At 34.2% G+C, this 15,562-nt stretch overlaps 1 protein-coding gene across 2 annotated transcripts; it reads left to right on the plus strand.

Moving 5' to 3' along the window:
- The first annotated feature begins 1,094 nt into the window (after positions 1-1,094).
- On the plus strand, positions 1,095-2,789 carry LOC107780515 (putative GPI-anchored protein At4g28100). 2 transcript variants are annotated; one of them, XM_075237350.1, is made up of 2 exons: positions 1,095-2,036; positions 2,192-2,789. In XM_075237350.1, exons 1-2 carry the CDS (start codon positions 1,422-1,424, stop codon positions 2,540-2,542), a joined length of 966 nt encoding a protein of 321 aa, XP_075093451.1. In that variant the 5' UTR covers positions 1,095-1,421; the 3' UTR covers positions 2,543-2,789. The 2 variants fall into 2 exon arrangements, with proteins under 2 accessions (XP_075093451.1, XP_016456553.1); XM_016601067.2 differs by having other exon boundaries at positions 1,095-2,027.
- The last annotated feature ends 12,773 nt before the right edge of the window (positions 2,790-15,562 follow it).

The raw sequence follows: 15,562 nt of genomic DNA on the forward strand, positions 1-15,562 counted from the left end.
TAAGGATATGAAAAGATTTGCTTAATAATTAATATTATATAAGTAGATAAATAATTATAAATTTTTATTATTAAAGATAATAATTAAGTTTTTTATTTTATTTAAGTAAAATATAAAAATAAAATCGAAAAGTACTTTATTCTTTCAAGATAATTTAAATATATCAAAAATTATCCAATAAATATAAAAGTTTATCCCAAAAGTCATTTTATATTACTTAATAGTTTAAATTAAGTAAGGTTATTTTGGTATATATAATATTTTACAAAGGATATTTTTGGTAGGAAGAAAAGTTAAAGCTGCTTGTGGAGAGAAGCTACTTTTTTCTGTTTCTTCAAAACTGCTTTTGCTTCTAGCCAAAAGCATTTTTTTAAAAAAAAAAAACTTGGCCAAACACCTCAAATTGAGAAAAAAAAGTACTTTTTTTAAAAAAAGAAACACTTTTGGCCTGCTAAGAAGCTTGACCAAACAGGCTATAAATGATTTTGGTGTTCATTATAAATTTGTTTTAAGTGTTATGATCTCATTTTTTTTTATTCACGATTTATTTTTACACTTAAAAAATTTATCCTTTACATATCAGATATCTAAAAAGATACTTTCTTAAATTTTAAAATTGTAAAAAAATCAAGAAGTTCAACTGCTCCGACTAATTCAAACTCAAGTTCAATAAATTCGATGGATGCAAAAATAGCTTCATAGCAAAAATATTTATTTGGTTTCAATGTGTTTGGTGTTAAAAGTCTGACCATCTTCAAAGTTTAAATTTTTTATACTTTCACTTAATTTTTAAATGTGGTGTGTGAACCATTTTTATCAGTAGATCACAGTACACAGACAACTTAATCCAATACGTCGTGAACGATTATATATTGAAGAGTGTGTTTTATTTATTAATACCATAAAAATATTTATATAATAAAGTTATTTACAATATAATTACATATAACTCTACGTAATAAGAGCAGAATTAAAATGTAACTCGTTATAAGCAACATGTTATGTATTTTATAGTGTAAGAAATACTTTGACTGTATATTACTTAAATCTGTATTTTAAATATAATGTGATCCACCCATCTGAACTCTATGTTGTGACCTAGCTCGCACATCCATTTCTTTCTGACTTCCACTCTATTTTTATTAGAGTGGGTGTCTTTTATTGCATCATCTCTTTCATGTAAAAGCCGACTGCTACTTTCTTATAAGCATCTCCTGAAACTCTTCCTTTTTTGGTTCAAAGCAAAAGAGAGAGAAAGAAAAAGGTTTCTTCCCATAAACATTGTTTTTCACTGGTTAAAAGTTAAAACAAAAAAAGATTGCTTCAACTTTTTTTTTTTCCGACTTTACCAAACCCTACTGTTCACCATCTACAAAGAAAATTGAGAGTCGAGTTTTACAAAAAGCTCAAGTACTGCAGTAATGAAAATCAGACTTTTCACGTTTATTTTTACGCTGCTTTGTGTGTGTAACGGCTCGTTAGCTGGGTTACTTTCAGAGCCAGCGCAGCCATTGAAGCCGGGTGATTATTCTAACTCTAACACTGTTCCAGCATTTCCGGTTCAGACCGAGTCACAGATATGCCGGTTGGATTTGTCGGACGAGCTTTTCGGTGGTGTGAGCGCGGCGTGCGGGCAGAATCTGGACCGAAGCCGTTGTTGTCCTGTCCTAGCGGCTTGGTTATTCGCAGCTCACGCCCGCTCTGCGTTGCAAGTTTCGGCGGCGATTGCGCCGGCTAGCTCCGACTTGCCGATGATGCCGGATGACTCACAGAAGTGCGTTAACACGCTTCAGAGCTCTCTCCAGAGCCGTAACATCCATTTACCTCAACCTAATACCTCATGCGACACCGTTTTGTGTTTCTGTGGTATTCGTCTGCATCAGATCACTTCACTTAGCTGCCCGGCGGCATTTAACCTCACCGGTTCGAAAAATGCAACTCCGACCGCCGCTGTCAGAAATCTCGAGCGGAATTGCCGGAACTCTTCTTATTCCGGTTGTACACGGTGTCTCGGTGCCTTACAAAAGGTCATCAACGTAAAATCACATTTTAAGCCTATTTCTTCTTCTCCACTCAACCTAATATCCTCTTATAATTTTCTTCATTTATTTTATTTTGTATTACTGAAATGCCCTTCATTTCCCATCTTTTTACCGTAATTCTGATTTATCTATTTTTTTCGTTTCTATAGCTTAACAGTGACGGAAAAAATCGAACTCACAAAATGGCGGATACCGGCGGCGATAGGGTGAGCAAAATGTTAAGCAGGGACTGTCAGTTGATGGGATTGACGTGGCTACTAGCACGCAACAAGACGGCGTACATACCGACGGTTTCTGCTGTATTGCGCGCCATCATGTACAGTGCGCACCCACCACATGAGTCCAAGTGTAGTCCAGATCAGGAGAACATGCCATTAGCCGTTGATTCACTACAGTTCGAAAAAACGGATTCATCATCGCCGTCCATTGGCGTTTCTCGTTTTGCTAGTTTGTTTCCATTTTTGCCCCTAATCATTCTACTGAATTCTCTCTTTGGTTAGTGAAAGTCACTTTGTTTCTGAAACTATGGTTGGAGTAACATGATGCCCTCTGTTCTTTTGTGCATGTGACGTGATTTTGGGGGATTCACGTGAGAAACTAGTTGACAAAATGTAGGGGGGTTAAAAAGGGGTTATTTTGTCTTTTTGCCCCACTGTAAATTCAGGTCATTTGAAAGACAAATTTCTTTTTGACATGTAGTGCCAGGAAATATTACCCTACTTTTGTATGAATCTGCTGTTGTCCCTCTAATTTTTGTCTATTTTTGGTGAGTAATTTTTTAATCGGTTCATTGTTTTGGTTGAGTTTTTTGCTCTGCCAAACGATTTGCTATTGACTAAAGCAAATCGTTTGCTCCAACTTGGCTGGTATAATTTGTTTGTTATTTTAGCAAGTGATAAAAAAAGTCGGTAGTATTTGCATACTTTTTGGTCTAGTAAAATACTTGAACATCTTAACTCCTTTTTTGCTGTGACTCTTGTATTTTGCTTTTTTTGGGATGTGTCCTTATAAATAAGAAAAGTAAAAGAGTGAGTGAAAGTTAATTTACCGTGGGGCAAAAGGAAGCGGAACCTCTAATCGATTCGGACATATAAATAATTCTTGGCGTTGAGAGAGATTTTACCATCAGCTGTTAAATTGGTTTCAGAAATATTAACTAATAAAAAGTTAAGCCAAAACAAAAAGAAGATTCACTTGATATTTACTGTGTTTTGGTTGTCTAGGCAAATGATGTTTTTATTCATGGCCGTTTTCTCCCGCGCACAAATAACATTATAGCGCGACGATGTTTTTGAATAATTGGATAATGTGTAATCGATGGCTCTAGAAGATCAACCAAAAACCAAAACGGATTATATGCAATGCAATTAATTAGCTGTGTCATTCTTTTGAATTTTACATGCATTATTCAACCATAATACCATTAATTCCTTTGGTAGGAAAAGTAATATAATTGAGAAAGGATGAATGAAATGTAAGGACTGATTGCTAACCATGCACAACACAAGAACAAGCTTCCTGTTGGGACAAAACAAACGAAAAAAATAGGAAAGAAAACAACAAAATAGTAAGGAGGAAAGAGAAGTGAATTATACTTATTAAAAAGAGGGAAATCTATAATGAAAAAAACGATGAGAATCAAAAAGTTTTGAACGTTATTTGGGTATATCATAAAAGCTCGGGGAAAGAGCAATTCAACTCCCCAGGACTGAGGCATGTTGGTCGTATAGTTGTAGGAAATGGCAACATTGAACATTGTAACGAGGCAAAAAGGGTGTTTTGTTAGATCTAAAAACAACGTAACTCACATGTGGACATACAGAATAGTCTTCAATAATCAGATTAAAAAATAGATGTTGCACATGTTTACGGGAGAGAATCGCGGTTGGATGTTTGTCACAAGGAATTAATTAACGCTGGCAGCCTCTTTCTACTTCTCCATCTATCTCTCCCTTTTTTTTTAAAAATAATTTATTTTCCGCTCAACAAATATAGTCAAATATCTCTTTAACAGTCTCGTTTATTTGGATATTTTCTTACTCCAATAGCAAAGTTTGTCACGGTTGGAGAGAATCACGGTTGGATGTTTGTCACAAGGAATTAATTAACGCAGCCTCTTTCTTCTTCTCCATCTATCTCTCCTTTTTTAAAAAATAATTTATTTTCCTGCTCAACAAATATAGTCAAATATCTCTGTAACAGCCTTGTTTATTTTGATATTTTATAACGAACATATATTATAACATAACATTAAAAATTTGTTCCACCAAATATATACTTGATCGTTATAGTAAAATATTATTATAGAGAATGACTATTATAGAGAAGTTTGATGGGTGAAGTGCACCAGTACCCACTTTTAAGCTTGTTATTTAAAACACACACACACACACACACACACACACACACACTATATATATATATATATATATATATATATATATATATATATATATATATATATATATATATATATATTTAAAGATTAGCCAGTTTATCCAAACTTCAGGACTAAATATCCTAAATTTTTGTATCGAGAATTTTTGAGCTGCTAATTTAAGATTTTAGATTAAGTGTCCTGAATTTCTGAACTGCTAATTTAAAATTCAGGACATACGGTTCAAATTTCTTGACACGGTTTTCGAACTTTAGGACATGATGTCCTGAAGTTTGAACCTTGAGGTTTATACTTCAGGATGTCGTGTCATGATTTTTGAACGGATTGGCTAGTCTTTAACTATATTGTAAAGTATGAATATATTTTAAACATCATACTTAAAAGTGGCTATCTAGTGTCATTTCTACAAGTTTGACTGTAACATAAGTGAAAGTGTTCTTTGGGTTACAATAACTCATTGTAAGCATAGTTGGGCTTTGAAATCCGATACACATTCATTTAAGATATTACTTTGTTGAGAAATTAACCCAAATAGCTGCCCACCCTAAAACTTAAACTGAAAATAGCCAACAAATATATATTATATGTATAGTTTATGTATTAAATGTGTACAATTATATATAATCAATGTATAATCTATGTATATGGCTAGAAAAAATAAACAATTAATATAACCGGCTATTTGTGTAAAACTCCCTACTTTGTTAGGCTAATATAGGCTTTTCAAAGTCTTCGAAAAGTGATTAGGCTCAGCCCAAGTTCATTTTAATCTTATATTTGGGAAAAGCTCGTCAATATTTCGTGATTTTGAAATTGTACCGTGATCTGCCTATTTGATAAGGAATTCATTTAGGTTCATGGAATAATGTTTAAGGAAAATGATTGTTTGAAAAATGAAAAAATAGCAACTTATAATATCTACATTAAAAAAAAGCTCAATTATTCTATATTTTTCACAACTAACTTTTATTAATATGAATACTAAGTTTATTAATTTAGTAACGCAACTTAGCAAAATTAAGTTTGAAAACGTAGATTAAACTTTATCAGGTTGTTTTTTATTCGACAATGTAGTTTAAGTGAACTGAGTATGAAAAGTGTCCCTCATTACAACTATCGCCGTTTCCCCTGCTGAGCTTTGCTTGTGAGGAATTGGCATGCTAGACTTACGGTCAATGCAAACTAGCAAAAGCTTCACTAGTATATTGAACAATTGTACAGGGTTAGCCCCTTTTACGAGGTTATCAACTAATCTTATCATAGAATTTGTTTGTAATTGCCTTATAAGTCGATTATGTAAGCAAACTTGTACATGGTCAATGTATAAAACTTAAAGTCTTATCAAAATAGCATATGAACTTGAGGTTAAAGTCGCAATAATATGTTAATAAAAGTTTACGAAATTCGAGTTATGGACTCCGGAAAAGGGTAGCAGAAGGAATATTGATACATTAGGGTTAGAGTTGCAAAGAAAGTAATTAAACGCAAATCTTCAAAAATGACAGTAGACTCCTAATTCTATTGTGTGCTTAAATGTTGGGATCCGCTTTAGATTTGAAAAATTGGCATCCTATAACAACACACAACATGAATTGGCAATTTTTTAGCCTTATATTAGGTTTGACAAAAATAGCCCCAAACAATTGGTATTATATAGCCAAATCTTAAAAAAATTATTTTCTTTTATATTTTCTCTCAAAAAAACTACACGCTTATTTTGGCCTCCCACCCCTTTTCTCTCCTTGTATTTCTTCTTCTATCTCTTCTCTTTTCTCTCATAGTTTAGCAAAAATTCTTGCAAATTATACAAAAAATATCAGTGGGTTGAAAAGGTAAGGTTGATCTCACGCCAGAGAAAATCAGAAGCAAAAACTAAGAGAGAAAAAATATTTTTCAACTTTGTTTTTCTTCTCTCTTCTTTTTTTGGTTGGATTGAATGAGTAGTGTGATTGAAATTAGTTGAAAATACCTTAACGAGGCTATATACAAAATTTGAGCAAGATTTACAAAAACTAAGAGAGAAAAAATATATTTCAACTTCGTTTTTCTTCTCTCTTCCTTTTTTTGTTTGGATTGAATGAGTGGGTGTGATTGAAATTAGTTGAAAATGCCTAAACAAGGCTATATACAAAATTTGAGTAAGATTAGAAGTGATTTAGACTGGTTTCAGGTAAAAAATTAGACCTAAAAATCCAACTGCGACATGTGTATGCCACGTTGTATATCGTATACATCAGTATATATCACACTCAAGTTTTTAACGATGTCTGTGTATATCACTTTGTATATCATATATACAACACAATTTTCTATGGACGCCCATGTATATCATATTGTATATCGTATATATAACACAAATTTAATGGATATAATAGACACACATAATATACATGAGATATCACTGATGTACATAGAGATATACACAGGTTACAATAGGGGATACACATGTGGAGTCGTCTTGAACTTGAGTTTTCAATCTGAAATGCATTATACAAAGAAGGAAAATAAAATTTTAATAAATTCTTTTGATATACACATTATTATTATGTTATACACTGTGATATATAAATAATATAATTATTAATTATTGATCAAAAAAGTATTTCTTTTTGATATAGCATGTTTAAGCAAGTTCTAAAATATAAAAATAATAAATATTATTGCGGGAGTAAATAATATTTTGGTATACAAAGAAAATTAATTTTTGATATACATAAAGAAGAAAAATAAACTTATGATATCTATTTTGGTATACACATATCTGATGTGCTATACACTGTGATATACAAATAATATAATATTTTTATTGTAATATACATTGATATAAAGGTAGCAATAACTATATATATAATTTTATATTATCGATATACAAAGAATAATATTATTTATATACAAATAATGAAAATAAAATTTTAATATACATGTTAATATAGACAAAGAAGAAAAACAAAAGTTGTGATATGCATATTATTATTGTGATATACATTTATTGGTTATTTGATGTCAATATCTACAACTAGGACTATTTTCGGCCAATTATATGGGTATATTGTTATACCATGCCAAAACCCCAGATTTTGTCGACTGTGAGGGATTGGGCCACCGGTTAGGCCCACTAAACTTCCTTCTCGGCTCTATCATTTGTTTTCCTTCTTCTGTTTTTTTTTTTTTTTTTTTAATGTTTCATTACACTAGAAGATTGAGAAAGAGAAGAGGAAGGAAGATGTGAGAATCGAACTCATAATTATTACTATATGAGAAATTATTGTCGTTATCACTAAATTATTAAGCAGCGGTTTCTACTGTTATATATGGAGATGTGCTGTTATCAATTTTTAAAGATTAATTCTATTTTATTTTTTTGGCAACAAAAGAATCCAAAAGATAAATCTAGAAAATACTCTGAGCCCAAAAGATAAATGCAGGAAAATGTACGTCACCCTGATTCAATTTTCTCCGTTCTCTTTTATCTCTGCATCTCATTTCCATCTTTTTGGGAGATCAAAGCGTCCCAAATTCAAATTGTGCAGTTGGCCGTCTGAAGCATGAAGATTGGAGTGATTAAAACGTTTTCCCATTTCGGAGGAGTAAAGTACGTTGTCTTTGAGTGCTCAACATTGCCAAGCATTTCCAAAATATAATGAAAGTCAAAGCATCATGGGGTTGGTGATCCAGGCGCCGCTTATCTAGCCGGAAATAATTACTCTACCTTACCCAACGTAGGGGTAAGTTCTGCGTACGTTATTATTGTTGTTTGAATACAAAAATTAGTGTGTCAAATTTCTCATTAGTTACCTCTTGAAATACAGATTGGTAAATTTCAACAAGGATGCCCATCTTCACATATTTATTAACAAAAAATATGTAGAAAAATAGAAATTAAATTAATTCTTCATCTTAGAAATGAAAAATGAACCTTGAGAAAAAGTTAATTAGATGCTCCACGAAAATAAAAGAAAGACTAACGACCAAATGCAGGGTAATTAAGCAAAATTAGAATTCTTGAGTTGTAATGTTTTCTTGCTTTCTTAATACTCTTGTGACGAACAATTTCTCTACTATGGAGTAGTCCTTCTTAGGGTACATTGTATCTTGATTATTAGTCGAGGATTTGACTTCTGTAGTGCTTAAATTCGTTGAAAGAATTTTGAATTGATGTGCAAGGTTATTTGTGGTTTTACTTTAATCGGAAGAGGAATATTGTTGCAAATATCATTGTATTATCTTATTTGGGTGAATTTCACGACTCTCATAAGTAATTGAAAGAGCTTGTAGAGTTATCAATTAACCAAGCTAGAGGAATAGTCAAGAGACATTCTTCGTTAGACCAATCAAGAAACGTATTCTTGTAGATGTTCATAGCACTTGTCATTAGGTTGTTTAATGAAACTCTCATTTATTCGAAAGAAGAATTTGAATCCTAAAGATAATATAATCAGCTATTGAAATCAAAGAGTCAACAAAACTTAAGAAGTGAACTTGGAATAGAGTTATATCCCGATTAATCGCTGTGTACATATCTTGCCAATGCCCTCATTTTTCTCATTGATATTCAATTGTTGCTACCTTTCTACCCTATTTTCAATAATCATTCGTACTTGATAATCTTAGTTTTACTCTTAGTTCGTTAATAATGTTGGGATTTTAAGCTTGTATAGCTTAAAGAGGATGAATGAGAAATGGAGGAAAAACGAAATATTTGAGTTTCCCTTAGGAAAGGGACATTGTCCCATATCGGAGGAAGAAAAGGCTTTTGATGGGTATATATATAATTGTTCTTCTTCTAGCTCTTAAAGAGTTAAGAAAAAGGCAAGCCTCGCGCCGTCGTCGTCGTCGCTCGCTCGGCTCGGCTTCGGCTTCGGCTTCGGATTGATTAATCTTTTTGGACAAAATTCCTTTCAATTATTTAATTAATTAATTAAATAATTAACAAAAAATTCAATCCGGAATAACCCATGACCCGCGATCCGGTTCGGTCAGGCCCGTTTTCTTTTTCGAATTATTTTAAATATATTTTTTCTGCAATATTTCAAACACCCCTTTTCCAACAGCCATGGCTGTTTCTGAAAGGTTGCAAACCTTTTCAGAAACATTGCCAGCAACTCTATAAATAGAGTTTGAATCCCAAAATCTTTCCTTACGAAATTTTCTGCGCTTCTTCTTCTTCTGCACAATATTTTCCAGTGTGTTTTACGACTATTGAGTGGTTCGCAGTTCATCAGAGTTTTTGGTACCAATACACTGATGAGTTAAATCGTTCTATCCTGAGAGGATATATTCCAGCACCTCGGGTACTTGAGGGAAGTAATTTCCTTAAAGACACACTGTGTATTCAGTGGGCTCGATTTATTCCTATACTTTTTTTATTTTCCAGAATCTATTTCGTTAAACAAGTATTACTAACTTTCTGTTTTGTTTTTCCAGAAAGTTTAATTGTTTATTATAGCAATACATAATATAATAACAATCTTAAGAAAATTAGTTTTTATTTTATATTCTGTATTTTGTTTGTGGAGATTAAAACCTGTGTGGTTTTCTACTCCTTCTGAATTTTACTATTATGATTTGAAGATATAAAAACTTCATCAGAGTATTAAAATTCGTAAGACGATTTGAAGAACATAAAAACTTCATCATTTTTCTGTAAAACAGTTTATAAAAACTTCGATTTTTATACAAACTGTTTTTTTGTTAATAACAGTATTGTGTACTGTTATGATTTTGCCATTAATTGAACTCTTCTGTTGTTTACAGTAAGAAATGGCAATTGATAACGGAAATTCTTCTGCGACTATTGCGGCAACGACGATAGCCTCGTCAAGCCGGACTGCTGTTCCACCGGCAGAAAAATCGGAGAAATTTTCCGGAGCCAACTTCAAAGGATGGCAGCAAAGGGTGTTCTTCTGGCTTACCACACTTGGTATGCAGAAATTCACTAGTGAAGAACCTCCAGTGCCTGCTGCGGACATGCCGGACAACGAGAAATTCATGATTGTTGAGGCGTGGAAGCAGGCAGATTTTCTTTGCAAAGGCTATATCTTAAGCGCTTTAAAGGATGATTTGTACAATGTGTACAGTGCGATGAATACTTCGAAAGAATTATGGGACGCACTTGAGAAGAAGTACAAGACTGAAGATGCATGCTTGAAGAAGTTCGTGGTTGCCAAGTTTCTAGACTATAAAATGATAGACAGTAAAACTATTGGAACCCAAGTTCAGGAGATTCAATTTATTTTTCATCACCTTATTGCTGAAGGTATGGTCGTGAATGAAGCATTTCAAGTGGCTGCAATGATTGAAAAATTGCCTCATTCGTGAAGAGATTTCAAGAACTATCTTAAGCACAAGCGCAAAGAAATGAAGTTGGAAGATCTTGTGATTCGTCTCAAGATTGAGAAAGACAACAAAACAGCTGAGAAGAAGTCTCGTGGAAATTCAACAATCATGGGAGCTAATATCGTTGAGGAGACTGCTTCAAAAAGTAAGAAGAGAAAGAGGTCTTCTGGACAGACTAAGGAGCAGAACAAAAAAAAATTCAAGGGCAGCTGCTACAATTGTGGAAAAATCGGTCACAAAGCCCCTGATTGTCGTCTCCTGAAAAAGTATAAGAAGAAGGGACATGCCAACATAGTGGAGAAGAATTATGATATTGATGATCTGTGTGCAATGCTTTCGGAATGCAACCTAGTTGATCCGAAGGAGTGGTGGATTGACTCTGGAGCCACTCGACATGTTTGTGCTGTCAAGGAAACATTTGCGACTTACTCTACTGCTGGTCCCGAAGAAGAGCTTTCCATGAGAAATACTGCAACAGCCAAGATTGAAGGTTATGGGAAGATATTCCTAAAGATGACTTCCGGCAAGGTATTAACGCTCAATAACGTTCTTCATGTTCCTACTATTAGGAAGAATTTAGTTTCTACTTCTTTGCTTGTTAAGAATGGATTCAAATGTGTATTTGTTTCTGATAAAGTTGTTGTAAGCAAGAATAAAATGTATGTTGGAAAGGGCTACCTCAAAGAGGGCCTCTTCAAACTAAATATAATGGTTGTTGACAGTATGAATAAAATTGCAGCTTCTTCTTATTTATTGGAGTCAAATGATTTATGGCATATTCGTTTAGGACATGTCAATTACAAAATCTTGCGGAAGTTAATTAATTTAGAAATGTTGCCTAAATTCGAGTGTAATAAATCAAAATGTCAAATATGTGTTGAGTCTAAGTTTGTAAAATATCCTTATAAGTCTATTGAAAGGAATTCAAATCCTTTAGACTTAATTCATACTGACATTTGTGATATGAAGTCGACACCATCTCGAGGTGGAAAAAAGTATTTTATTACTTTTATTGACGATTGCATTCGATATTATTATGTTTATTTGCTTAATAGTAAGGATGAAGCAATTGAAGCAATACAAGAATGAAGTGGAGAATCAATTGAATAAAAAGATCAAAATGATTAGAAGTGATAGGGGTGGAGAATATGAATTTTCATTTGCAGAAATACGTCTGGAATATAGAATTATCCATCAAACTACTATACCTTACACACCTCAATCCAATGAAATTGCGGAAAGGAAAAATCGGACATTAAAGGAAATGATGAATTCTTTATGAATAAGTTCCAGATTACCGCAGAGTTTGTGGGGCGAAGCTATCCTTACAGCTAACCGAATACTCAACAGAGTACCCCACAGCAAAACGCAATCTATTCCATATGAAAAATATAAAGGAAGAAAACCCAACTTGAAATATTTCAAAGTGTGGGGGTGTCTAGCAAAGGTACAAGTTCCTTTACCTAAAAGGGTTAAAATCGGACCAAAAATTGTTGATTGCGTTTTCATTGGATATGCTACAAACAGTAAAGCATGTCGGTTTTTGGTTCATAAATCTGATAATCCTGAAATTTACATTAATACGGTAATGGAATCAGATAATGCTGAATTCTTTGAAAGCATCTATCCATATAAAACTGAATGTGAGTCGTTAAGTGAAAGACCTAAACGACCTCGGGAAGAACCAAAGGAAAATACTCCAAGTATAGAAGATCCAAGGCGTAGCAAATGTCAAAGAGCATCTACTTCCTTTGGACCAGATTTTGTGACATTCTTGCTTGAAAATGAGCCTCAAACTTTTAAAGCAGCTATGTCATCTTCTGATTCAGCGTTTTGGAAAGAGGCAGTCAATAGTGAGATTCAATCAATTTTGGATAACCATACATGGGAATTGGTAGATCTTCCTCCAGGAAATAAGCCTTTAGGTTCGAAATGGATCTTTAAACGGAAAGTGAAAGCTGATGGCACTATTGACAAATATAAGGCAAGACTTGTTGTCAAAGGTTATAGACAAAAGGAAGGCCTTGATTACTTTGACACTTACTCGCCAGTAACGAGGATAACATCTATTAGGGTGTTAGTGGCACTAGCGGCCGTGTATGGTCTTGAAATCCATCAAATGGATGTTAAAACAACTTTCTTAAATGGAGAATTAGAGGAAGAGATTTACATGGAACAACCTGAGGGTTTTGTGGTAACTGGTAAAGAAAAGAAAGTGTGCAAACTTGTTAAGTCACTTTATGGACTTAAACAAGCACCCAAACAATGGCATGCCAAATTTGACCAAACAATGTTGGCAAGTGGGTTTAAAATCAACGAGTGCGACAAATGTGTTTACATTAAAAACACTCCAGGTCATGAAGTCATTGTTTGTTTATATGTTGATGACATGTTGATAATGAGCAAAAATATGGCAGATATAAATGCTACTAAGCGCATGTTGGCTAGAAAATTCGATATGAAAGACTTAGGAGTTGCTGATGTGATCTTAGGAATCAGAATTCACAAAACTCCACAAGGTCTAGCATTATCACAGTCTCACTACATTGAAAAGGTACTTGACAAGTTCAAGTATTTGGATTTCAAAATTGCCAAGACTCCAATTGACGTGAGTTATGCACTTCAAAAGAATGAAGGTGAAAGTGACTCACAATTGGATTATGCAAGAGTATTGGGAAGTTTGATGTATATCATGAATTGTACACGACCAGATATAGCATGTGCTATTAGTAAACTGAGTTGGTTCACAAGTAATCCCAATCACATACATTGGATGGCAATGAAACGAGTTTTGGGGTATCTCAAACATACCCAAAATTATGCTTTGCATTATAACAAATATCCCTCCGTGATCGAGGGATATAGTGATGCAAATTGGATCACTGTATAATCTGAAGTTAAATCCATGAGTGGATATGTTTTCACAATTGGGGGTGGAGCAGTGTCTTGGAAATCATCCAAACAAACGTGCATCGCCCGTTCTACAATGGAATCTGAATTCATAGCTTTAGATAAGGTCGGTGAAGAAGCTGAATGGCTCCGGAATTTCTTGGAAGATATTCCATTTTGGCCCAAACCTTTGGCACCTATTTGTATACATTGTGATAGTCAAGCGGCAATAGGCAGGGCAGGGAGCTTTATGTATAACGAAAAATCTCGTCATATACGACGGAGATACAATACCGTTAGAAAACTATTCTCTAGTGGTGTTATCACAATTGACTACATAAAGTCAAGAGATAACGTGTCGGATCCACTTACAAAAGGCCTATCTAGAGAGGCAGTTGAAAGATTATCAAAGGGAATGGGGTTAAGGTCTAGGACAAGTCATCATGACGGTAACTCTACCTAGCAGACTGGAGATCCCACGAGCTAGGTTCAAAGAGATCAAATAAAGTTATGAATGACGGTTCAACATTGTCATATAACTCAACCCATTCTCGTGATGAAGACAATGTTCAGAAATCGAGGTAAAGCATTAAGGCTTTTTGATGAGTCAACATAGCTTAAAGATTTTTTAATGATTTGCTAAGTCTGGCAGGATATGACCAGATAGTGTGTCTATAGGATTACACGTTTAGAAATCACCTATGTGAGTGTGAAGTGTAAGCCGCTTCAAGAGGAATGAAAGTAAAGGCCCATTCTCTAAGCACTCATGAAACCAGGCGGTGTTCATGGCTGAAACGAACACAACCGTGAGAACCATAGATGGTTAAGGATTGATTGTGTGACTTATGTTGTCTAGGTATACAACAAAGCTCGACGGTTCAAAGATATCAAATCTACCGATTGACCGAGTATATCCGATATAAGTTCACTACGGAAAGTTCAAAGGGAAACCTACTTATCCAGATGTAATTAATTCTTGCATGTAAAATACATACTCGTCCGTGCATTCCTTTATTTTATAGCCATTCCCCATTCATATAGGGGATTGTTGGGATTTTAAGCTTGTGTAGCTTAAAGAGGGTGAATGAGAAATGGAGAAAAAATAAAATATTTGAGTTTCCCTTGGGAAAGGGACATTATCCCATATCGGAGGAAGAAAAGGCTTTTGATGGGTATATATATAATTGCTCTTCTTCTAGCTCTTAAAGAGTTAAGAAAAAGGCAAGCCTCGCGCCGTCGTCGTCGTCGCTCGCTCGGCTCGGCTACGGCTACGGCTTTGGCTACGGCTACGGCTATAGCTTTGGCTTCGGATTCGGATTCGGATTCAGATTCGGATTTGGTCAAAGATCGATTGATCGATTAATCTTTTTGGACAAACTCGTGATGCTCAAATTCCAAACACTTACTGATTTGTGCCATGTATCTTACTCAATTAATTCAAGACCGGATTTCTTTAGCGACGACATAATTCCGGACCAGATAGTGTGTTTATAGGATTACACGTTTAGAAATTACCTATGTGAGTGTGGAGTGTAAGCCGCTTCAAGAGGAATGAAAGTAAATGCCCATTCTCTAAGCACTCATGAAACCAGACGGTGTTCATGGCTGAAACGAACACAACCGTGAGAACCATAAATGGTTAAGGATTGATTGTGTGACTTATGTTGTCTAGGTATACAACAAAGCTCGACGGTAGATATCAAATCTACCGATTGACCGAGTATATCTGATATAAGTTCACTACGGAAAGTTCAAAGGGAAACCTACTTATCCAGATGCAATTAATTCTTGTATGTAAAACACACACGCGTCCGTGCATTCCTTTATTTTATAGCCATTCCCCATTCATATGGGGGATTGTTGGGATTTTAAGCTTGTGTAGCTTAAAAGAGGGTGA

The sequence above is a fragment of the Nicotiana tabacum genome, chromosome 2, assembly GCF_000715075.1.
Source record: "Nicotiana tabacum cultivar K326 chromosome 2, ASM71507v2, whole genome shotgun sequence".
Lineage (NCBI taxonomy): Eukaryota > Viridiplantae > Streptophyta > Magnoliopsida > Solanales > Solanaceae > Nicotiana > Nicotiana tabacum.